We start from the raw sequence: 27,094 nt of genomic DNA, 5'->3' as shown, positions 1-27,094 counted from the left end.
TGTTGGAGACTGGTGAGGAACTGTATTTTTCTGCTGACAGCTGAAAATGAGCCTGGCTCCAGTGGGAGCTTTTTTTTTTTTTTTTTTCTTTTCCTTCCTTCCTCAAGGTTACCACAATGCTAATGATCAGATCTCTCGGGAAAGCTAGAAAATGGATCTTGGGGGTGAGGCTTGTTGTTCCAGTATCTGTTATGGGACTGAAAATATATTCCCCCGCCAAGTTTTCTGCTTGTAACAATACTCACCACTTCCAGAAACTACTGCGTATGCACTAGTATTATCACTAAGGCGAACACGGTCTTAGCCACCCCTGCAGGTACCCTGTCCTGCTGCGTCCAACAGTACTGGCCACTGTTTTCTTAGAAGAGACATGTCAACCTCCTGGGCTTCATTACAAAGGCCTTTTCCCATTCTTGTGGTCTCTGGCTGACCCTCTCTTTAATGGCTGACCCTGTTCAGCTTTCTCCTCCCATCCAACGAGTCGGAGACATTCGTGTGTGTCGTCAGTGTGTGCACACGCGGATCAGAACCAGGGAGCGAGAGTGGAGTTTGAAAAACAAAGTGGCACTTTGTCCCATTGCTTTGAGTTCGGTCAGTACTGACTTGGATTATAAGTAATGTTCAGCGAGGATATGAAGTTCTTGTGCCCATCAAAGGGGATGTGGGTTTCTCAGGAAGTCCAAGAAACTTAGCTCCACCTGTAGATATTTGTAAGGGTTTAACTCCCAGCCAGTGATCAGCTCATGAAATCTGTTATTGGTGGTTCTCTCTTCCATACATTCCCCCCAGAAATGATCTCACACACCATGACAGCTTTAACATCTAATTCTGTAATACAGAGGCTGTGTGTGTGTGTGTGTGTGTGTGTGTGTGTGTGAGAGAGAGAGAGAGAGAGAGAGAGAGAGAGATGGAGAGAGAGAGAGAAAGAGAGAGAGAAGGTGGGAGGGGGAGGGAGAAAGGGAGAAACAGAGTGACAGGGAGAGAGACAGTCTTCTGTGAAAATCAGTCTAGGAATTACAAGCATGGACTCTAGGGCCAGACGACTGTCTGGGTTCAAATCCTAGCTATGCACTGATCAGCCAGTATAATCTTAGGTAAACGACTTAATTTATCTGTGCCTCAATGTCATCATCTTAAAATGGGGAGGATGACACTTACCTTAAAGGGTTGCTGTGAGATTAAAGAGGGGTAACAGAGTGTCAGGCAGGCAGTAACTGCTCTCTCTTTTTTTTTTTCCTGGTCTTTGACCCGGAATAATGCAAATGATTTCAAATGGGTTCTGAACCTGCTCTTTTCAAGATTACCAACAAATCCAAGTTCTCCAGATCCAATGATCACCTCTTCTAACCTGATCAGTTCTCTCGGCGGCATTAACCAGTGCCTCCTTCTGGAAATGTCTTAGCCCTCTATCCTCGGAATTCCATTCCCCCAGGCTTTCCTCCTACCTCATCGGCCTGGTTTGGAATGACTAAGAACTCAAAAGCCAGTTAGCTTCTTTATCTGCACTCTCTCTAGAATGATGACCGGATCCTATCCCATGGTTTTAAACACCAGTCCTATTTTGAAGAATTTCAGCTCATCAGACCCCACCTCTCCAAGTCTCCTTGAGACTCACCCAGCTGCCAACTCTCGGATAGCTAACACTTCCCAAACCAGCACATGCACGATGGCATCTCAATCTCTGCAATTCCAGACCTACTTCTCTCCCAGTCTCACCCCTGCCAGTTATGCAGAGAACAGACTTCTTCAGGGAGAAAAAGGAACCCATCGTGGGAGTCCAGTCAAGAGATGTGTGTGGCTTGGAGTTGTGCCAGGGGAAAGAGAAGCAATGGGCACATAGCAGATTCTCTTGGCAAGGGACAGGGTGAGGAGGAAGGGAGCCAGGTGCCAACTCAATGTACATGACACACGCAAGGTTAGGAGAGAAAGACCGAGTGAACCTCACATCAAAGACTGTTAAGGGAAAACAACAGGAAACGTTCTGAGGACCCAAAAGAATGTGTTTTACTGCCCACTATTGAATAGATGTGAGAGAAATAAGACTCTTTTCATGAGAGAGTGTTTTAAGAAAGCCAAGTTACAGTTAAAGCGAATGGAATGTTGCAGAAAAGGGTAAAGTCATCACTGATCCTTGTAACCAGATGTGATTTCCCAGTACTCTAAATTCTCGTGGTACTATATATAGATCCCTTTATTAATTTTCTAAAATTGTATTTCAAACATGCAGAAAATCATAGACTAATATTATAAACACCTTGATACCTACCACCCAGCTTTCATGAGTTTCCTTTCTTAATGGTGCCTTCTTCTGTCGTATCATTTAGTCACTTTATTTTCTTGTACTACAGTAAAGGGCCTTTGGTGCAGGGGGCTCACTCTCCTCTTTGTATCTTAGAGACCCCCTGCTAAGGGCCTTACGTAAATCGGGCCCCCTCATATTTGCTGAATTGAACTGTGTTCCTAAAAGACCACAAAGAGACCTTCGGGAAACAGGAAAGTGTGGCAAACAGCACTTACTATTCTGACAGATTTAAGAGGCTGTAGCTATTTTTAAGGTATATTCATTCGCAAGGAATTACTGTAAGTGAAAATAGGACAGTAGGTGGATCTGTGGTGTACGGCAATGAAAACTTATTGCATTTGCTCACATCTTTGGCCAATATTTCTGATTCTGGAATCAAAGCCACAGGCAATCCAAACCTTAGCTGTCCTTACAAGCCGTCATATCTGTGCCCACCTACATGCTAAATTTATTTGATTGCTTAGGCAAAAAGAAAAATTTACCATCATCTATAGCAGGCTGATTATTAGACAATGTTTACACACGTTGTCAAGCCCCAGTCGGTTTGTCTTCTGCCCTAACATGTCTCTGACCTGCTACGAACCCCGGAAAGAGTCATACTGTCCGATATACTAACAATTCCTACTATATCGCTCCTTTACGCAGAGCTGCATCAATGACTTACCAGAATTCCCAGGAGAATGTGCTAGACACTCCGGTGAATGAGGCCTTCGAGAGGAGTGGCAAGGCTCTCGCCGTGCTTCTCTCCCCTCAAGCTCCTGGGCCAGGGCGCTGCTCTGGGACGACGCCGAGGACAGCAGGGACACGAGGACTGCAGGGACCCGGTGCACAGTGGCGCCGACCGTGGGCCCCCCCAGCTGCTGGCGCCAGCCGCTCAACAGGGATTCGCAGCTTTTTAGCAGGATACCTGCCTGCGGGCCGGGGGGCCTGCGGGCCGGGGGCGCCACTCCACGTGAGCCCGCGCCCTGCCGGCTGGTGTCTGTCGGTGGCGCCCTTCGACGCTCAGGCCAGCCTCCCCCAGGCCGGCCGCCGCTCCCTGCAGCGGGGCTGGCCCGACCGCCTTGACCTGATCCTGGACGTGGACTATGAGGGCTGCGTGGGCCGCAGGCGGGTGCCGGGATGCGCGGCCGCGACGGCAGTGACGACGTCAGGTTCCTCCACCTGCCAGCGCCTTTGCGCGGGGTCGCGCCTCATCCGCGGACGACCGGGAGTCCCCGCCTCCGGTGCTCACCGACCTTCGAGTGGACCAGGCGCTATGGGAAGAGCGGGTCTTGCAGAAGGACAAGTTCGCCCTGAGCCAAGCGACTCGCTGGTGCAGTCGGGGGCCTGAGAGCGAAGCCCCGTGAGGCCGGGGTCCCGACCCGGCTCTGAGCCCTGCCAGGTTTGCCCAGATTGTGCAGTTGGTGCGAGTGACCTTCAAATGCAGAGTGACTGATGCATTAGACGCACGGTTCTCTCGCTGGGTTTTCAATTTGGGGGCCTTTTTGCCGCTCACCTTGTTCTTTGTTAGCTGAAGCTAACTCAGAACCTTCTTGGTCTAGGAATTGAGAAGACCAGAGCGACAAGAGCGTATCATGTTTATCATTGCCAGAGTTAATCACGAGCCTTATACATAAATAACCCTTTTTCTTCTTGGGCCTCGCAGTCGCCACCCCCGGACTGGGGTGTCGCATTTGTCGGGTGACTCCCACGCTCTCCTAAGGCCATTCAGATTTTCCTTGTAAATTTTGAGCTTCAGTGTTTGTACTCTTATTTTCATGAGTAACGATTTTGTTTTAATCTTAACCTTTTATGTTGGAATAATTATAATCTCGGAGGAAACCGGAAAACTAACACGGGGACATCCTGTGTACTCTTCATCCAGCTTCCCTCAAGTGGCGATGTTTTGCGTAAACAAAACCAAACTAGAAGATTGACATTGGTGTGACTATTTGAATTTCGCAAGGAAACTTTTTGCAAAAACAACCTACTTGTACCATATATGTGTTGACAGTGATGTTAATGTGACTCAGGGCGATAAAGCATTTTCTGATCTGGAACTCTCTGTGGAATCCTATAGATTCTGGTAACCCTGAAAGTACAGAATATGGTGGAAAGGAATATGTTAGGGTGTATCGCTGGTACTTAGCTAGGTTATAGTAATGATACTTTTAAAAGTAAAATACTAGAGGAATGAGAATGCCCCTGCCACTTCTCCTCGGTGCTGGGTTAATAAAACCAGTAGATAAAACAATAGCAACAACAACAAAAATATTATTGGCACGCTTCCTGACGAGAGCAATTTGGTTTGTCCTAGTTTATACCAGTTGTTGATCGCTTAATGCCTCTCAAAAGCATTTGAGTCTCGATGATAAATTACATAGTCACCCTACTAATTCCCCCACCTATACTTTTTATGTCACACGACTGCCTTACGTGGATGGGGCTTCCATTTTTTTTACTTTGTGCAGTGTCCTGACAAACAAATTAAATAAGACTCTTTGCTGTATTATAGGACGCCACACTAGACATCACAAACAAGTCTCCATTTTTGGCACTCCTTCCGAAGAGAACACAAACTAAAATAAATTCGTTCTCCCAGATGTTACCATCACAAATTGTGCCGACACGACACAACTGTCTTTCCACAAAGAAAAAAAAAGGAATTAAAATTTAAATTACAGAATAAAAATGTTCAACATTTAAAGTCCAGGACTGCGTTGACTAAATTTAAATCAAAATCAGCTTAAATTTCAAAAATGACAACAAAAATCCAGGATGGCTTTTTATTACAGACAGAATCTTTCCCTCTTTTATTTCATCTGCATCAGCTCCAAAAAGGAAAAAGAAAAAAAATAATACATTAGAATAATAAGGAGTTATAACTATATTTTCAGCCCAGCAATTTCAATCCAATTTTCAGCAGTAACGTTTCATTAGAATCAAACATTTTCTTGATGGTTTAAAAACACAATGAAAATCTGGCACTTTGGGAGCTCATGTGAATACAGCTTTAACTTCTTATTTTCAAAGAAAAATGAGATTTAACATTAAAAAAAAAAAACATTGTCCCTAAAGATTCTTAAACAAAACAAAACAAAAAAAAGGAAACTCAAACTGCTGTACACATTAAATAATTCAAATCGAGATCCTTTTAAGCCCTTAGCAATGCATGAACCAATGGGGGAAAGCAATCTAATACTTCATGCATTTAGGGGATTGCATTAGAAAGACTTTTAGTCTGCTTCAGCTTTTATAAATGCAAATGTATGCAGAGAAGACAGACTGGGATCTGTACAATTTAGCAATGATCAAAACTTGTAATTTTTGAAAATGGGACAGATGTCCAGACTAGTTATATTAAGATGCTTCTTACTGAAGAAGAAACCAAACAAACAATCCAATTCTACCTCCTCCTTAAAAAGGAAACAAATAAACAGTGCTACCAAAATTAGAATAGGTTGTATATCATCTTGCTTCCTTCATTGATTCTTAGAGTTGAGAGGCAACTCAGGGTAGTGGAATAAATATTTCTAGCATGCATCACTGCATTACTCATCTTCCTGTCCCCAAAACACAGAAATGAGGGGAAATGTTTCCCCATCCAAGGGCCAACAATAGGCTCAAGGTTAACTTAGAGACCAGCTTTACCCCTGGTTCTATGTACTACACTCACTGGAAAGCAGGCCAGACAGTCTACAGTCAATAAACATGTGCTGAATGAATGCCATCTTTATCACTCACGTAAACTTGGTTAATGCTCACTATCTTCCCATACTTGGAACATCATGATGCCCAAGGTTCCATCTGATGATATTGAGTGCCTCGAATGTGATGGACACTGGGAAAATAAAGATGAAAACATAGTGTTTGCTCTCAAGTAAAGTGGGGAGGACAACTAAATGTATGATTAGCATGGGGTACTAAGTATGGTAATGAATGTATGTACGAGGTGCATGACAATTGAAATGAGGATGTGTTCATTCTGACCGGGCCATCCAGAAAGACTTCATTACTATAACATTTGAGTCTTGAAAAATTACTGGGTGGACATGGCAGGAAAAAACCACCTTCTGGGCTAAATAAGTACAAAGCCACAGAGAGGCAACTGGGAGAATGGGAGGCACTGAAGATTTCATGCATTCAATCAAATCTTCATGGAAGAATGTCTATGTGCTAGGTTAGGTATGAAGTGCCAAGGATATGGTCAAAATTAAGATATGGTCCTTGTCACTTTATACTCTAGATACAAAGAATAACACAATCTGTTGTGTTTCAGAACAGTCACTCTGGAGTAAAGGTAGAAGATGATGATATGTGGAAGCCTAATTACGGCTACTGCAATAGCCCAGGTAAGAGATGATAAGGGCCTGAGCTAAGACAGTGACCCTGGGCTAGAGAAAGGATGTCTGTCATGAGATAGACTCAACCAAATGTGTCCACATTCAGCCTCTGCTTCAATTTCTGACAGCTTCAGTGGTTACAGGTTCTGTCCTTATCCTGAGCTGGAATCAACCTCACTCCAACTGCCACTTGCTGGCCTAGTTATGTACCCTGGAGAAATTCAGACATGACAGGTCCTCAAATACTGGGTCTGTGTTCATGTTTAATTGGCATCAGTGAAATGCAGTTAAATATTTATATTCATCTAACAAAAAAGCAAAGTTAGGGCATACATTCCAAATGCTCACTAAATTTCTTTGCTTCTGCAAGAAGAGGCATTTAAAGACAAAAGGTGATTTTTAAAAATCTTTTTTTTTTTCAAACTTCAGCTTCACAGACATTTGAAATCTTTCACTTTATAAATTGCCCTTCTCGCTCATTGAACAGAATAGGACTTGGCCATTCTGAAGGCACCTAGACCTCTGCTCAATGGCCAGTATTTTCCAGGAGCAAGGGACGGGAGAGCAGAAGAGGTCAGTCGTTAACCTTTCAACAACCCTCCTCTCTACTCCTTCACCTTAGAAATTCTACCTCCTGAAGCGACCTCTACAGAACTAAGATCCTAAGAATTTCCTTGGATTTCTACTTACAGTTTTAGAAAGAGTCCTTAAACCCGATCTACATTCCTGGGGCAAGATAGTGCATAGAGACATTTACCCCTACCATCACGGGTCCTAGTCAGCCAGAAGTCGGCCTGTGTGGCAGTAATGCTTTTCTATTCAGGAAGGCCAGGGGTCAAAACACTGCTGAGCTTCGTTCAAGAAAATATCATTTAAATTTTTTATTATGAAAGTTTTCAAACATGCGTAAAAGAGAGTAAAACGAACTCAAGTATTACTTTTTCAGATACGTTATCCCCATTTTGCCACACTTGCTTCGTCCGTGCTTTTCTTCCATCCTTTCTTCCTCCCTCCCTCACTTCCTTCCTTCCCTTTCTTTTTCCTCTTTCCCACCCTTCCTTTTTCTTCTGTCCTCCCTCCTTTCCTTGCTGTGGTATTTTTAAGCAAATCTCTTACCTCATGTTCTTCTACCCCTTTATTCCACAGTAACTCTAAAAAAAAACGACATTTTCTTATATAGCCACAACACCATTATCACACCCAACCAAATTAATAATAATTCTCTAACACCATCTAATTTCTAGATCCCAGGGAAGTTTTAGAAGTCATAATGCTCAACATTTCTACAGCTTCTCTAGGGAAGGGCTCTATGCCAAGGATGGCCTTAATTGATTATTGGGAAAATTTTCTTTATACTCAGCTTAAATTTTCATTCTATATTACTACCTATTATACCATGTATCATGCTAAATAATTGATCTCCCTTTTTAATGTTTACACATTTCAGATATTTGTATACATTTAGCTTGTTTTTCCTTAGTTTTTGCTTAGCTGAGCTATACATATTTAATTCTTTCAATCGTTCCTTACTAATCAATGCTGTCAGCCCCTTAATCATTTTGGAGCTTTTCTTTGAACCTCATCCAGCTGATTTCCATAAGCCCAGCAATGAGTAGCCAGAACCAGATGCTGTGTTCTAAGAGCAGTCTCACCCAAATCGAACCAGTCTCTGTCTCTTCTCTGAATGCTCAATCCCAAACCACGAGGGCCTTGTTTTTTGTCATATTATAACAGAAACAAATGTCTTGTTTTCTGCTTTTATTTCTAGTTATTTTTTGGCATTACAGCATGTGTTTCATTCCTCCCACTAAACATCTGTTCTTCAGATTGCCAGATGTAATATAAACATTTTGGAATCAGAGATCTAACTCTGCCACTCTGGCTATGTGACTCTTGGCAAGTCACCTAGTACTCAATCAGTGCCACTTCAAGGTCTTCACTAAAATAACAGATACAGACTGATCATTCCTACTTCACAGGATTGTTGGTGGGTTAAGGGGCACAATGAAAGGGGGCTTGCTAACTTTAGTGGAGTGTATGCGTGTATGCATGCGTATGTACTTAGTACACACTAGTACACTTAAAACACAAAAGGTAAACATCTATTCTCTAAAGATTTTTTCCATATGCAATCAATAGTCTACTGCACTATTTGATAATTTTTACTATCAGGAAATCCTTTAAGCTCAATTCTTCCTACCAAAACAATTTCTTATAAAGCATTTTTGAAACATATACTTTAAATCCATAAACCACGAGAATTTCAGATTTATTCTTTTACATGTAAATCAGGTATGTGGCATTTACTTCTGTTTACTAAGTTCTGAGAATCATGCTAAAACACTTTACCTGAATGACCTAATTTAGACTTCATCATTTTATGGAGACACTATTAATATCCTCATTTTACAAATGAGGAAACTGAGGCTCAAAAAAGTAAATTAACTTGCCTAAGGTTAATAGCTGATAATAAGCAGAACTTGGAAAACCCGTAACTCCATAGCACATGCTCTGAACCACAGGCATGATTTAGTATTTGGAATAATAATTGGGAGTGCATAGTCGTAGATTAAATTCAACAAACCTACTATATGCCAGACACTTTGGAGAGAGGGGAAAAAGCATGGTTCTTTCTGGGAGGCTCACTGTTTGGACATGGAGGAAGTCAAGTCTGTCAAAAAAGGAATAAGCCTGGTGATCATCATTATCAAGGTAACTAACAATACAAACTACCCAACGCCCCCCAAAATGCTACTCTTATACCAAAACTCAGATTTATTCCCTTTAAGAAAAACCATTTGACGACTAATCATTTTTTCTTCCAATTCCCTGGCCCTCAACTATCTTAACAAATCACTGAATATCATGTTTTCCTTTAAACCGTCCATTTAAACATCCATTATCTGATAATACTCTAGTTCAGAGGTTTTATTCCCTCAATCCCAGATTATTGCACCAGACTCAGTTCTAACTGGCCTTTCTGCCCTTTATTTCAGTTCCTGCCACATACCACTGCCGGATTCATCTCCTAAAAGTAAAGCTTCCATGTGAACGGTCCCTGCTCTGTGCTTTACTTAATTCTGGCTTTCAAGGCTCCGAACAACGTAATACCAACCTGCCTTTCAAACCACACATTGACACGAATGCTCCTCTCCAAACAGACCGTTCTCCCGTTTCCTGACTGGATGTGCCTCGTACACCGCCATCTTTGCTAGAACTATTCTCACCCACCCCAACCATTCTCCTATAACTCTTTGAGTATTCTCTGTGGTTCAAGGCCCTCTTCCTCAATGCGGGTGTCTTGATCACTGTATTGTCCCTCCCTGTCCTCAGGAGCTCAACAGATGTTTGCAGAAATCAATTATTGCTCCATTCAACATCACTAGCACTTTTTGGCAATACCACTCATGATACTTAGGTATTGTCTTGCAACACTAATCTTTTTATAGGTACTTTTCTTAGGTTTCCATCTGAAGTAAGTGAAAGCTTCTTAAAGGCCTGGTCTATATCTTCAAGACTTCTTTCATATGCTATATGTCGCTTTCCCACTCAAAGGCATTCATGACTCTTTGACAACTGATGCATTTAAATTATATGGAATAAAATCACCTAGTCATATAGCCAATGTGTGAGCTGAAAGACTATTAATGACTTAAGACACCTGGCCTCTAAGGCCTATCCTTACTAATGCATTAATTTGGAGTTAGGAAGTTACTTTTCTATGCCTTAATTTTCTCACCTATAATGGAAGAATTAAAAGTTAAATAATGTCAAAGCACCCTGAATGCACGAATGCAAAATTTTTAAATGCTTTGCCATTAGTCAATGGAAGAACAGATTATTTTCTAAGGATATAAAATTAGCTACAATGTTATGGTATTGCAAGTCAGTTAACTTTATCTAACAACTCTTTAAAAATAGAGCTCCATTTCTAGCAGAAACAATGGGCAAAATAACCTTAAAACCCTCACGATTATAAATGCTGAGAAAAAATATTATATCATTATTTAAGGTGATGCTCCCACTTAGAAAGTAGAAAGCTTCCAGAGAATATCAGCCCCACCCGAAGAATTAGAAAAAGCTGAATAATTTTTGAGACCATCAGCTGAGGTTGCAAGGTAAAATAAATTCAGAAAAAACAGGAATTGTTTAACCTCTGGCACAGTATGAAAAGAAGAGGCAGTCATCATAAAAGCAGGTGTGATGAAAACAAATGATACTGTAGTAATAAATTCTTAACAGCCAAGAATGAAGGTTTAGAAATTTTGGGAGCCCCAAACACAAAAGAAGTCACTTCATAGTTTCTAGGCCTAGAAATGCATAAGGCACAACTATTCCTTTAATATTTTGATTAAAATGAAAAACAAAAACACAGTTGGTACTTAAATACTAAACTCTTGGGAGAAAACTAATTTGTTTCTGCATGAGTCTTGAAATTTTGAGAGCATCTTGATCAGTTTCAGCTGCTTAGGAGAGTTAATATTTTAAAGTTAAAAATGTTAACTATTCATACTCATAAATCTGACAACTATAAAAGGTGAAGAATTATTAAAATTAGCCAATTTAGTTAGCACAAATGAAAAATGAAACTAAAATTAAAAAAACAAGCCATGAAAACACTTCTACCAAGTATGTACTGCATAAATAACTCATAGAAATATATAAAGAAATGATTAAGTCATTTATATAAATGAACAGAGTATATGGGAAAGTCACACAAAAGCAAATTTGAGCAATCTCAAACTCCCTTATACTTAAATAAATTAGCAGCAACAACTATAAAACCCTGACTCAAAGCTGTAAACTTTTAGTGAACTGATAATACTCAAATGGTGACACGGTAAAATGTTACAGCTCTTTGGGAAAGCAATAAGGCAAACATTAAGAACCATAAAATTGTTCATATTATTCCACTTAATTAACCCATTCCCAGGAATTTATCCTAATAAAATTTAAATAATGTAAGTGTTCAGCAACAGAGTAATGGTTTAAATAAATTGAATATGAATATGATTAAAATAATAATTATCAAAACCAAGTACATCAAGCAAAATGAAAAACATCAATTAAAAAGTATAGGTGTCTTAAGACTGACTAATTACATGAACAAAAGAAGGAAAAAGAGTAATATAAAATTAAAAGTCTGAAGTCACTGGATCGGGATGGTGAGGATTATGAGTAATTTTCCCATTTGGCAACACTATCTTGTGTTTTCAATATAAAAGACTGATTACCATTTTAAAAAGTCACTTGTCTTTTTGAATAATCTTTTCTGCATTAGTAAATTATACATGTCAATTTTTAAGAAATAGAACAGAAATGACCCAGTTGTTTTCTAAAACCTAAACATTCCTCTTTGGACCTTCGCTGGCAATGCGTGAAGACATCTCTAACCTGTACCATTCTAACAGACAGATGTAGCCACGGCCACTTTTGGTTGACATAAACTACAGGGCACTGGATGTGAATAAGTAAAATTGTAAACTTCGAATTTATAACTTTGTGTCTTTGGTATTTTACACTAATGCTTCAAGACATCAAATTCTTTTCCTTAAAATTTTCTGTGTCATACTGAAAATGTTTTAATATTTTCATTTAAAATATGTTGTCAGTGTTCTACTGAAACATGTGACTTTTTTATATTAAGTTTATAATAGGTTTACCACAAATAAAATCATGTTAGTTTACATATTTATGTTTTTCAAGTTAGAGGTTGTTAGGTGGCATATACCTTTAAAAGAAGGGCAATCCAAAAAAATTTAAAAATTCCTATTTTATAAATTTTTAATGATTCTTATTTTTGAAACTATATTTATTGAATAAATAAATATAGCAGGATTTGAACATTTCTATGGCAGTATAATATACTGCTTTCCCACAACAAAAATATGAAGCACCCATTACATATGAAATTTACTATTTTGTAATGTTTCTACGCTTTCAAAATTATGTTAAAGAGACACAGGCAAATTTCAGTACCCTATTTGAACAAAAATGTTTCAGGATAACTGTTTTTTAAATATTTAGAGCAGAAGAAATTAGCTGGAAATGTAGGGCAGCTATCTCAACATTTATAGATATCATTTGAAAGAGCAAACTAAAACAATGTCATGGGGATTAATGTCCTATAAAAAGGTATGAATAAATAGTGAAGAACAGAGAAAAAATTTTAATTGAAGATACATTCTTTAGCTTACTTTTAAAAAATTACTTTTAGTTATTTAGTAACTTCGTACAAGGTGGTTGACTATGTTAATAATATCAGGAAAAGATATGCCAAAATATAAGCCATAAGATTGTCCTTTGTGCTAATGGTAGAGGTAAATTTAAACATTTAGTCTTCAATTTACATTCGTTAGTGGTAGAAGCAATAATTTGGTTCAATTACAAATATTTATTATAAAAGTTTATTAGTGTCCAAGATCTAAACAAACACAGCTATTACCATATAAATACAGCCTTATCAAAGAAATGTTCTTAATAATCGTAAACATAAGAAAGTAAAATAATGGCCTTTTCGAACATAAAGAATTTCAATGCAACAGAGCCATCAAGAAGCCAAAATAAAGTCAAAGTAACACTAATTTACATTCACTTTTATGACACCAAAGAAACATGTAGCTCATATTTTTCTTCGATGAGAAAATGAGTTCAACTTTTTCGCAGGAAAAAACTTTGGAGAAATATCAAAATCAGAAAGTTGATTTCCCTGAATCCAATTTAAAACATAATAACATCCTAAAAGAACATTCCATATCACGGCAAAGAACTGAACAACTTTAAGGCTATTTATAATGTATGGCAGTTAAATTGTACAGTATAGAAACTGTAAATGATGGACATTTTTCTTCACGCCAAAAAAAAAAAAAAAAAAAAAAAGGAATAGTTGCTTGTCTTTTGCACGTAGCTCGTCATTCCACACACAGGATTCAAATGTCAACCAAAATATGATGACCCAATTTTAACATGTCTTAATTATAGCATCTTCTCCCTTTGTCTCATCTAGAGTTATATATTCACAACTCAAAATGTGTTCATTTGACTCCTCAGGTTTCGATTTTTTAAGTGCCAACTCCGCGGGGAGAAGAGATGAGCAATGCTCAAGAGACTGTGCAATGTCATCAATTGTCCATTTGTCTTCAGGAAGGGCATGCTCTTCTAGTGTGAATGGTCCTTGTTTGGTTCGGGTTAGCTCTAGTACATTGGCACAGGAAGAGAGTTCTACAGCAAAAAAAGGCAAAAAGGAAATCCACAAGATAAATGATTCAGTATCTCATAGTCTGTAATTTTTTAAATGACAGAACTAGATTCATACCTCTTAAAATCACCCCAAATATAAAATGGTAATCATCTGAGAACCAAGAGCCTTAAGATGAAGAAATGATTAAGTTGCAAAATTATATTCAATAACTCACCTTATAAACTGCTTTCAGGTCTATAAGGAAGCTGCACACACTTTTCTTATTTCACCCATGAAGCAACCCCAGGAGGTAACTAATATTCTCACTTCGCAAATGAAGAAATCGGACTTACCCAGTGTTACAACTGCAGCAAATGTCAGAGACAGAACTGCAACTTCCTGGGTGTTTGTAAGACTATGGCTTCTAGTTTTTAAAAAATTTGACTTGTATCAATGAAAATAACTTTTAGAAAGATAAATCTTTTTTTCTTATTCCTACTTTGAGTTAAAATATTTTGTACTTGAAAAAATGTTGGTCTTTACATTTATTATTTCCACCTTCATTTTCTGTTCCTCTGTTTTCCTTTCTCTCCCATTACAAACATTTCACTGCAGCTGCTGAAGCTGATAATTATTGTCAGCCATAAACCTATAATGCTTCTGAAGCTGAAGGCAGCGAGAGTACAGTTCCTAAGGCCTGTACGCAGAGAAATGACAAACAGAAAATTCTCTATTCCCATCAGAAAGGAATATTACTCTCTAAATGATAATTCATAATTCATCTTTATGCTTACCTTTGCCAATGTCACTGACCAAGCTTCTGATATAAAAACCTCCTCCACATTCAACATCTGGAATGTTAACAGTGACATGGTAAATTGCTAACCTCCTATGAAATCCACTTTACATAGAAATGATGCCTCTAAACAAATGTAAAAATGCACTATGCAAACAATCAAGTGATAAAATATTTATGCGCTAAAACATAAATTATTCATCCAGCAGCATATGTGTTTGTGAGATTGAAAAGTCAGAGTGTGGAGAAAGCAAACAGCAGAAACTCATGGACACATTTTAAATTAACTGGCAAGTCACACCACTTTAATACTTCAGCCTTGTTCATTTAATAGGTTTTAAATAGATATCTAATCTTAGCTTTCATGAGCTGTAGATTTTAAAAAATATTTTCTGATATTTATGCCTTGTTCATTTAATGTTTTAAATGTCTCAACATCTCAGCTTTGTTATGAGCTGTAGATTTAAAAAATATTTTCAAACTTGTACAGTCAAATACAACAAACAAACAAACAAACAACCCTTTTCAGGGACAGAAATTATGTTTAGGGTAATATGCTATGCAGAGCGCTCAGAATACTTAACTGTTCTCTTGGAAATATTCCTAAAGAAAACATAAAATAACTAAAATATACAATGTCCCCAAACTAAATGCATATCTAAACATCTCCATACAGTATAACATGAGTTTGTTGATTGAGAGCAGGGCTCTGGATTATTTTTATTCATCCACAAGACATCCTGAATTTCCACACGAAGGACTACATTCCAGCTGTTTCTTGTCTTATCATACAAATAAAACCATTTAGGGAATTAATCAAAACTGACTACCTGGGAATTCTAATTCTTTTTTTTTTTTTTTTCTTATAAGCTCAAGGATGGGGGCCATTGCCGAGATAAAAAATGAGCACTAGAATCAAAGGCTGGTGTGTTAACATTCTTACACTATATTGCACTTTGGGGAAAAGACAACTCTTTTGGCCTATCACAACCTCCAGTGAACAAAGTTAAGTACTTACAGCTTAAATGCAATCAGAAAATGTTGAGTTTTTCTTACTTTCGTAGATATATCTACTGTGCCAACCCAGCTGCTACATTTTCATGAAATTGGACAGAATATCTTTTGGTGTGTTTTTTTTTTATTATTAGTAAAACATTTTAGAATCAAGACACCAAAGAAAAAAGTGACTTTTTGCAATTGTACAAAAACCACATTCCAAAAGAACTTAATACACATCAGATAATATGCCAAAGCACCAAAGTTTAAGAAAAAAGGTCTGGGGAAATTATTTATAAAAGGGATGGTATTTAGTATGCACTGTGAAATTAAGAATAGGATGCGTGTAAGGGAGGTCTAAGAATTCATAACTACAGCTCTTATGTATTCAGGGCTTCAGCTACTACTTTCTGCAACAAGATCATAAAATTTCCAAACAATCGAAATAAACATTTTGGTATTTAAATGTAGTTCAAATATGGATTATAGATAAATTCAAATTGATAACTGGAATGAAAATTTACTGTGTCCAAGAATACATTTCTGCCTCATGCATTATTTCCATATTTTCATGATGTTTAGCAGGAACTTGTAGGTAAACAAAGAAAAATGAAAAAAATCACTCCACTCCTAGATTTCTTGTCCAAAATCTAAAGATGCTTTGTTTTAAAATAACAAGTTAATATGAATTATCAAACTGGATGCAAACTATCAAATACTAGCCAAAATAAGAGAACAAGTATTCATAAGATAACAAAATACAAAATGTAAAATTCCGAAAATATATACTCCTTACCTACTCTTCTTCGTAGAGATCTAAGATATGTTACTTACAACTTTATAGTAAAATAATATAATACAATATATAAAACACTCAGCCTATTTAGAAAAGTATTTCTGAAACTCCAGCTGCAGGTATTCTCATTAAATGTGTTATCAAAAAGGTATTAACAAATCTTAACCTTCCTTAAATTCAAAATTTTAAAACTCTCCAATATCCTAGGGATCCATTAAAATTGCATAAAGGTAGCCAAATACAAAATAAAGGTACATGTAAATACAAATGATTTTGATTTTCTCCATCTTACCTAATGTGAAAAATGGTGGCTGGAATTTTTGAAGGGAGAGACTGTATACAGTAACTGGCCTGGCAGGTTTGGCTTCTACTGCCTCACCTCTCTTCATCAAAGTTGAAAGTCTCTGTCCATCCTTCTTTAATGCAGAATAGCTTACAAGATAAGAGAGGGAGAGAAGAATTAAGAAAGAATGAGACAATAATTCCTGACTACAGCAGGGAAAGGATGACTAGAAGCCTTTTACATTAAAAATCCTTCTTAAAAATGAACTAGTTTTTTTCTTTTCATCTACTCTACAATTGTGTCAGGAATAGAGTCTCTAGGTATCTTCGAGGCTAATATAATATAGCTAGATCAAACAACCAATAAGCAACCTTACCAGCTTTATTCTCTAACCATCTTCCTAGAGATGGTCTATCCTTGTCTTCCTTCACTAGTCCACATTCTGGGTAGGGGCACGAGGCCTCTGGTCACAATGATCTCAGCTACATTTCCCTAAAACAATTTCCATTCCAATAATATTCATTTTCATATGAAAGTTACTAAACTGTTTCTCTAAAGCAAATAAATAATGTACCTATCGGATCTTAACTTTGTGTGATAAAATTTTATTAGACTACAAAATCCTTAGAACAATCACAGAGAAGAAAATTCTATAACGGTTCCTATAAATATGTTTCTTTTAATAATGATCCAAAACAATGCTTAGTCATATCCTGCTAAAGTTTTAAAATCTTTACATTTGAGGCAAAATTATGAAGAAACATTTCCACATAGCGATTTCAGTGTTAAAAATATATATTCTTTTAATACAAAAGAAATATTAAATTCTAAAAGAACTGTCAGTAACTTACCCTGACACATCTTATAGCTATTCAGCCATTAAAAAAAAGAAAAAGATGATTTGTTTGAAATGGTAATGTGCACAAAAAACATGGGTAAGGAGTAAATCAATATTCCTATACTTTTAATAAGCAATAACTTTCATTTGTTGCAGAGAATTGTGAAGCATACGATTCTGGTCCTAACACCTGAAAGGAAGTACCAACTGGACTCTGAATCACAACTTGTACCAGACTGAACCGGTCCCTTCACAGCAATTCTGGGAGAAGTGACCTCTCTGCGTTCCAGGACTGCCCTGCTGCCTGTCTGCAGACGGAATCAGAAAAACTGACAAAGCCCAGAAGAGCACAGGTGTGAGGCTGTGGCGACATCCCGGACAGAGGGGACCACATCCCACTACCTCGTAGGGCGTGTGAGAAGCTCTGCGATCTGTCCGAATCTGGCTCATTTTTGCTTGAACATTTGCTTTGTCAGATTTAAAATCTGCCTCTCCATACATTTTTTTTTTCATTAAAGTGATGTGAATCTTTAAAAAATGAAACTAAACTTTTATTGAAATTCAATAATTGAACTTACAGAGGAGGCACTTGCATTATATTCCCAGTAAATTTCTGTAAAATGCCTTCGATATCTTCTTGTGTTATTTTATCTGCCAAAAATGAAAAAAAAAAAAAGTGACACCGGAACAACCACAGAAGCACATGTGCTATTTTTACAGCCCTGAAAGCTGCGAACGCTCATTAAAATTTTTTTCTGACAAAGTATATACTATAGTGTATGTTTTATAGGCCAAATTCTATCTCGAGATGAATAAAATATATATTAAAGAAATTAAAGGAGAACAAAGTCTTATATTGGTCTAATATGAAGACTACATTTCCTTTGCTTCAATTTTTCCTCCAATACTTGGTTCAATCAACTTATATGCACATAGCTGGTTCTCGCTGTGGCCTTTAGAAGACCTGAGGAAAATGTTGCATTAGCTATTAAAATAATCCTGCAGTGATCAAAAATGAGCGATCAGAAAGCAGAAAAAAATCCACAAGTTCTAAGTTTCTCCAGGTGTCAAATATTGTAAATAACTCAATGCACTATTTAAGATTATCTAGTATGAAGCACATTTAAAATTTTACCTGACAGATTTCAAAACTGTTCTACGGTGTGGTATAAATTGTACACTCACATTCAGTTTTGTCTCCAAGCAAAGTTGTATTTATCTGTCACCTTCTCTCCCTTCACTGCTCTTGAAATTTTTCTGTTGACAGTCAGGAGTCTGACTTTTGCCTCAAAAATAAGCCCGTGCAAAATGAGAATATACGTAGCAAAGATTTTACCATGATTACTAAGCAATTTTCTAAACAATGATCTTAGAGAATTTGAATGGAGACATAAAAACAAAGATTCTAATATCTGTCACTTAGTTGTGTTTTCACCTTTTGTTTGATACTATTTCAAACACAATGATACAATATTAATATTCAGTTCTATAATTTTAACATCTGAAAATTATAACACACTAAAAGTCAATATTTGGGATTTTATATTTACAGATGACTATACATGTTCAACAATAAACCAAATTATAGAGATATTCTACAACTTGTTTAGGTCACAGTTAATGTTAAGAAATTATAGTGCTGCTTTTTCACTTTGTAGGAAATTTATTTAAACTATTATTTGAGTATATACATGTTACATTAGATTTTATTTTAATGTTAACAAAAACTAATTCATATACTTTGAATTACTGTTCTAACATCAGGATAAAAAGTAGAAGACAGCACGGAACATTGTGTCCAGATTTCAATACTAACACAGCAAGACTGTCTTAACCTCACTGTACCTTGATCCTTACAAGTGAAACAAGAGCCAAAGACTAGGATCTAGACTCAAACGGTTAAGAGCTACAGAACTGAAAAGAATTTCTCCAGCACCTAGCTGCTTCAAAAAGGAAGATCTCAGACGGCTATTCTGTTCATACTGTTTTTCAAACAAATGTAGCTCACGATACAGATGATTTTTTTTTCCATGAAAAATTTTACTGTACTGCAACATTAAAACATAATTACACCTTAGTTATGTAAAACTTCCAAATCTAGAAACCAATTCTACCATCATGCTGGCAATTGCTAAAAGAAATTCTACTGTTGATAAACTTGCAAGAGTTCATAACTTAGGAACACATTTAAAAAATAAGACCAAACAGCTCTCTATTGCTCGTGGTCTCTTTACTGACATTCCTGCCAACGTGCACTCTTTTGTCCTGCGTTGATGGCTTTCCTTTACTGATACTCCCCCACACAAGATGACAAGATGTGCTCTTCCTCATTTTAGTCTGCCACGATGTCTCTTTCTCTGACTTAACATCTCAGGCATTTATGGTATGTGCTGTTCATTCTGCAATTAATCATACACGATTTTAAACTGTTACCTACTACATATCTACAGGTATTATCTCACCAATGAAATTCTAAGCTCCTTAAAGGCAGATAGCTTTTCTTCTTATATAATGTACACAATTACGATGGCACTCAAGGCACTCTTGCTGAATTTAATTTGCCGAGGAATAATAGATCTCAAGGTCTAAAGGGCATTAAGTGACCTAGACCAATTATTCATCTGATGTTTAAATCACCAGACAGAAAGCCTATGCAGCAAGTTACTTTACAATAAAAGTGAATATAATATTTTAGAATAAAAGAGAATATAATAAATATCATAAACATATTCACTACATGAGCATGTAGTGAAGCATGCTGGCTATACCTAAAACATAAGTCTAATTCAAATAAAAATAACTGTACCTATGATATAAGAATAAACTCTACCTTCATAGGATTTAAAAAGAAATGGAGAATAAAATCTCCAAAGCAAATATATGCAATAACTAGCCAAAAGAATTACAGTTGATAAAAGAAGATGGGTATGATACAAGTACCATAGGATATGGGTAATAATTCTTTGTTTAGCAAATTAATAAACCAATGAGATGGTATTCATTTGAAATTAATTTTTTAAAGTCATTCGCATAAAATATATACAAGATCGTGTTACACATTATCTGTTTAAAATTTTTGACTCTTCCAACGAACCAAGAATATGAGAGTTGTTTCTTTACTAAACCATGAAGTAAAACCAATATGATGGACTTAAAAACAATATTTGACCACAATAGAATAACTATTACTGGACGAGGTCTGCCATCATAAGCAGCTGTTTAATTGGGAAAAAAATATATAATAAACAACTGTTTTCAAACATTAGACAATAGGCTGCAAGCACTGTAATCCCTGAGAGAAGGGAAAGAAACAAGGCAAGGCCCACAATCCCACGCTTGCGCTTGGAGGTGCTTTCTAACTGTGGTACAGGGTGGGGCATTCCAAACAAAGCGCTGTGATCTCACTGAACAGAAATCACTCTTTGAGGAAGCAGCAGCAGCTGGGATTTGAGAGAACTACATAGAGGGAGGTCTACAGGGGTCCACTTGAGATCTTAGCTAAAGTCCAAGCTGCTTGTACATACAGTGAGTCACCACAAAATTAAAGACTGGTACTAAAGCTCATACTAGGCTGAAAGATGTTTGAATTGCAACCATTTGGAATGAAGAAACTCTGCTGAATACCAGAGGCATACACGATAGAGACTCCAGAAAAGCCATGTGGTAGGAATAGGGCTAATTGAGACCTGGAAAACAGGTCTACTTCAGACTCACCCTAACAAGAAATCAACACAAAAGTGACTAGAATTAACAAGTCGGTTTCACCCTATTGAAAGACATAAGACCAATATACAAAAATTCAAATCCATTCCTATATACTAGCAATGAACGATCAGAAATGGAATATTTTATAAATCCCATTTAAGATGCTATTATAAGCATCAAAAGAAGTGAAAGACCTGATTACTGTAAAAAGAAGTGAAGGATCTGTATACTGAAAATTAGAAAAAATAAGTCTCTATTTTTGCAACTTATCTTCTAACTTTGATATTATTTCAAAGTCAAAAGGTCATTAAAGAATTTTATGGACAACTTTATACCAGTCAGTTTAAAAATTTAGATGAAATGAACAAATTCATGGTGGAAAATGATCTATAACAACACAACAAATTAAAAAACATATATATCAAGTTCTATAGTAAATCTTCCTAACAAAGAAAACTCCAAATGTCTACCAGTAAATTACATCAAACATTAGAAAAAGAAATATTGCAAATCTGGCACAATTTTTCCAGAGAACAGATAAAAACAGAGAATACGCCTCAATCCACTTTGTAAGGTCAGTACAACCTTGATATCAAAATGAGTCAAGGACACTAAGAGAAAGGAAAAATTCAGGCTTATCTCACTCACAAAGATGCAAAAACCCTAAACTAAATATCAGCAAGCAAAATCCAGTAATTTATATAAAGGATAACATATCATAATTAACCTGGGCTTATTCCAGAAATGGAATACTAATTTCATATTTGAATAAGGAGAAAAACCAATAGATATAGAATAAATATCTCATAAAATTCAACATCTGCTTATGATTAAGGAAAAAAACAACAGCAAATGAGGTATAGAAGGTAACTTCTTCGATAAGGTATAAAAAAAACTATAAACCTATGAGAAATAAGGTAAGAAAACTTGCTCTTTCAGATATCAAGACTTATTCTAAAACTATAGCAAAAAATATAGTTTCATATTAATAGAACAACAGACACACAGACAAATGAAACAAAACAGATTCCACACAGCCCCAGGCCTGCACGGTGCTCAATCCGTGACCTGGGAGGCAGTGCAGCGTGGGAAAGTGCTGGGCCAACTGGAGAGCAACGTACGGAAAAAATGGTAGATTGTAGATGTAATTTGAAGGCAAAGCAATAAAGCTTCTAGGATATAACAAAATATCTTCATGCTTTTGGGGTAGAAAAGGTTATTTAAAACAGGGTACCAAAAGGACTAACTATAAAGGAAAAGACAAGATAAATTGGACTAAATTAAAACTAAGAACTTCTGTTTTCCAAAAGACACAATTAAGAGTTAAAAGACAAGCCACAGAGTAGGAGACTGTATCCACAACACATAGAACTAAAAGAAGAGCACGTATCTAGAGCAAAGATCTTATACTAATCATTATATTTTTTTAAAAGGCAACTTGGTAGGGAAAGAAAAAAAACTAAACCCCAAAAGTTGGCAAAAGACCTGGACAATACACAAAAGAAGATGACTAAAGAGTCGAAAACATGTAATAAAGTGCTAAATCTCAGTAATTAACTTAGAACCACCACACATTTACCAGAATGGCCAAAATTTAAAATAGTGTTATTACCATGTGTTGCCAAGGATGTAAAGCAAACGGAACACTTATTTATTGCTGGTAGAAATGCAGAAATTATATAAATACTTTGAGAACTGTTGATTCCTAGTACAGTAAAATGCACACTTACCCTGACTCAGCTATTCCACTTGGGTATAATGTATCCAAGAGAAATGAGTTCATGGATCTACCAAAGACATGTGCAAAACACACACAGAAGCTCCGTTCATAAAGTCTATCATCCCAAAAGTCTATCAACAGAGGAATGTGTGTGTGTATACACACACACACACACACACATATACACACATATCATATATACATATGTATTTTTTCACACATTTGCGAAGTGGCATGATACACAGTGATAAGAAAAAAGTCCAAAATACTGACACATGTAACAAAGTAGATGAATCTCACAAATACAATAAGTGGAAGACTCCGGACATGAATACTTATTATTTAACTCCATTTATATCAAGGTCAAAAGTAGGCAAAATTATACTATTGTTTTAGAACTATCACCACAGTGTAGGAAGTTAAAGTAGTAATCTTTGGAGTAGCAACTGGAATGGAGCATGAGAAGAATTTCTAGGAATCTTCTAATTCTTGACTAGACAGTAGCTGCATGGATGTTCACTTTGTGATATAGTTCACTGAGCTATAAATTCTGCACTTTTGTTTGTGTAATACTTTGTAATAAAAAGTTTAAATACAAACAAAAGGCAACGAAAGGCACCATGGAATGACTGAGACACAGCCACGCACTAACCCTACTACAGTGGGCCCTACGTATTTAACTCACAATTTGAGACCCAATTCAGCTCTTCAGCTTCCTCCAGGGGGTGTGGGCAGTCAAATCATAGTTCAAGAGGAGCCCTTTCTGTTAACAGTAGCTACATCACCTGAGAAGACCTAGGTAACACCCTCTCTTGGGGGTAAGGGGTGGGATGGTGTTTAGAACAAAGGATTAGCGTGAGATACTACTTTCCTTTTATGTTTTTTGCCTCCCACTAAAAAAGCCACAAGAGAGGAGAATCTATCCCCATCTCAGAGCGGTTAGGCTTTCCAGGAGCGTGGCCCTAGGGTCCCGAGCTCAGTGGAGAACAGGAGCATGGTGAAGACATGCATCCTCAGAGACACTAGCTTGTACTTGAGTCTCACTACCTACATGCGGATGAGAAAACAGCAGAAGGTAGGAAGATGCTTTGCCTTTCCTGTGAAACTGGCAGGCATCTTCTTTGCGGATGCCTCTATCATCTGTCTTATTTATTCACACACTAACTCTTTTATTCCACATGCTACACACTGAATAGACACCAAGAATACAGTGAGGACCAGGAGACATGGTGTCAGCCCCAGCCCCATAGTTTGGGAATTAACATGCAAATATATATTTATAAACGGTGAAAAACACTACTTAGGAATAACAGAAGGTGTTATGAAAAAGAATAAAGAGCTCTATTAATATGGTTTGAACTTGGGTCTACTGAGCTAGACACTGATTTTCTTACTCCTGAACTTGCAGCTATCTGAAACAATGGATAAAAATAGTACTTGTCTAGATAGGACAAAAATGGCTTAAGAGCATTCATTTGCCACTTACTGCATACCGCCTTCCTTTATCCAGGTTAGTTGTTCCCAACGGGTAAATTAAGAACTGCATTTTTTATTATTACGATGGTAGGGTTGGGTGACAACATCAGTGGCATTTAATAGGTAAGGACCGGGGATGCTAGATATACTACAATTTGCAGGATGGTGTAGCACAATGAATTGTAGTATGTATTACATGGCTTTTGGATGTCTGCCAGATATTTATGTGGGTGAAAAGCCTGTTTATAATCAGCAGAGGCTAGAACCTAACTCCATTTTCCATTTAAACACAAAGTGTTTTTGTATTGTTTTTCACATACTGATTGTCATCAATACAACACACCAATATCAGTCTGCTATTGTACTTGTGTCATTCACAATGATTTATGTGTAAGTGTAAACATCTACTTCATTAAGACTTTTAGTGTAGTAATATCTATGCATTTACATATCAATGTACCTTTTTTATCATAAATTGCTTTTATTTATTCTTCATATTCCATTTACTGTATTATACAGTTGTTAAATGTGTACATAGGTTAGAGTATCTCTAACTTTATTTCAGGATAGTAAAGAAGGCATTACAAACTATTGGTAATAGGTCTCAGCATTAGGTCTCAGAGGGTCGAGGACCTAGGTCCTAGCTCTCCATTAGACAGAAGTTCCTTAAAGCCACGGGCTAGGTTTTATACTTATATTCCTCTTGGTACCTGCTATAGAAGCTTAAATAGACAATAAAGATTTGCTGATTTACTAAAATCACATGGAAAAATCAGGTCAATTAGTAAAATTCTCTGAGCTCTCATTTTCTGAGACTACAAATATCTACCCAATAAACTATAGGGAGCTCCTCTTTTTAGGGCCTAAATAAAGTTAGTTTCTCTATGACTTATTTCAACATTTTAGTGAGGTGATTTTAACAAAGTAAGCTTTCTTTAAGATAAATAAGGTTACAAATTACACAATACAGAGTAGTTTTTTAAAATTCCAAAATGTTTAAGGGCGGGAAGAAAACGTATGTTTAAAAAGAATTTTCGTCACCCTGGTCCTCTTCTATCTAGCACCCTCTACTCGATGAATTCGACCTTCATGCAACCAGCTTTAAAACCCAAAAATCTAGGTCGTGGTCGACAAGTTCCTCTCCCTTACTACCCAACCCCATCAACGAGTCTGACCAATTTTACTTCTTCACATACTTCTAATCATGTATACACCGGCTTATACTTTAGCATACTCTGGAAGTGTCTGATACCGTCCTATTGCACAGTGCCTCTTTTAACTTAAAAACTTTTTGGCTAAAGATTAGGGTTGGGTTTCCATTAAGTGAGGGTCTGCTATTATTTCTTAATAATAATAATTTCAAAGATAATTCAACATCTATTTTTAAAATAAAAGATAAAATAAATCAGTGATTTTTCTTTTGATTATGTTGCCTGATTAATCAAGTAAGATATTAGGCTACATATAAATTCATATTAACAGGTCAAGTAAAGCTACTATGAACAAGGAAAAGACTGCTCTCAATACAAGGGCAATATGAAATACATAGCAAGGGCATTCAGCACAAAACTCAGGGAAGCCAGATGCTGAATTGTCTATAACAGGTTAGAGTGTAAATTAAGAAGAGATGACATTAAACACAGGCAAAAACAAACAAACAAACAAACAAACCCAGAAAGCTTACAGATAATTCCTAGTTGATGACATAATAATGTAGGTGAACTGACTGTACAAAAATACAACTGCTGTATTATAAATAGCATGAGCACTGTAAGAGTTGCTAGGAAACCATTTCATTTATCTATCCTTTCTTAAAGTAGTGAAAAAAGGAACAGTAGAAAAATTAAGATGGGCCCCAGTGAGTTCTGTTTTACTTCCAGAGAAACAGCTTTTCCTTTGTTGTATCTCTTTACATACTCCAAAAGCAAAGAAACGTGATTCATTTTGAAACACTAAACCTAGTACATTTATTTCAATAGCTAAGAAGTAATTGTAAAACAAACAAACAAACAATGGCAAGACACAGGTAAAATCTAACAAGAGAGTCTCTCTACTTTGTTTCTCCTTTATGAAGAAAAATGCCCTAAATCCTAGTCACACATATTTTTTGTGAAAGGGAATTATTTGGAAGAATTCTAAACACTAAAAAAACTGACTATAGGAAAAGAGGCAATTATAATAAATCTTTATTAACAAATTCATACCAAATAAACAACAAGGTAATAAACCATTTCCAATCTTATTACTCTAAAGAAATGTACTGAAAACTAAAGTCACTGGTAATATCGAGTAAGAGATTTAAAAATTCTGAATTCCCAGAAGCGTTCTCTAAGTGTTAAAAAGAGGAGTGTAGTAGGTGAACTTCATACCGTAAGGTTTTTCTTCTGTTACTTTCCCTGTAGAGTCTAGCGTGTCAGTAGCTCTCCCCAGTTCTCCGATGGCGACATACCGCTAGAGGAAGAGAAACAAGAAATACCGGCCATAAGGTAAAGAAAAACTGATAACTACGTCTTGAAGTTCGTACAAAATTTTACTAATACTACCAACTCGATACAAAACAAGGGCAAAAATAATACACTGCAAGTGCTTTGTCAGTTTTTGATATATGGGAAGCACGTATAAACTGAAGAACATTCACAAACTTCCCGCGCCATCCAACGTGATAAAGACAAGCCTAATT

At 36.7% G+C, this 27,094-nt stretch overlaps 1 protein-coding gene across 1 annotated transcript in view; it reads right to left on the bottom strand.

The window, feature by feature from the left end:
- Window positions 1-12,998: 12,998 nt before the first annotated feature.
- The window catches only part of TRUB1 (TruB pseudouridine synthase family member 1), a 31,398-nt gene continuing 17,302 nt past the window's right edge, over window positions 12,999-27,094 (bottom strand). The window contains exons 4-8 of the mRNA XM_016146406.2: window positions 26,784-26,865; window positions 18,092-18,164; window positions 16,685-16,824; window positions 14,599-14,655; window positions 12,999-13,845 (exon numbers count right to left, since the gene is read on the bottom strand). Coding sequence (XP_016001892.2) covers window positions 13,586-13,845; window positions 14,599-14,655; window positions 16,685-16,824; window positions 18,092-18,164; window positions 26,784-26,865 — 612 coding nt within the window. The 3' untranslated portion in view covers window positions 12,999-13,585. The remainder of the gene's footprint in view (window positions 13,846-14,598; window positions 14,656-16,684; window positions 16,825-18,091; window positions 18,165-26,783; window positions 26,866-27,094) is intronic.

Source organism: Rousettus aegyptiacus, unplaced genomic scaffold, assembly GCF_014176215.1.
Source record: "Rousettus aegyptiacus isolate mRouAeg1 unplaced genomic scaffold, mRouAeg1.p scaffold_m13_p_6, whole genome shotgun sequence".
Taxonomy (NCBI): Eukaryota; Metazoa; Chordata; class Mammalia; order Chiroptera; family Pteropodidae; genus Rousettus; species Rousettus aegyptiacus.
Note: the sequence above shows the minus strand (reverse complement) of the source record. Positions and strands in the feature narration are given on the sequence as shown.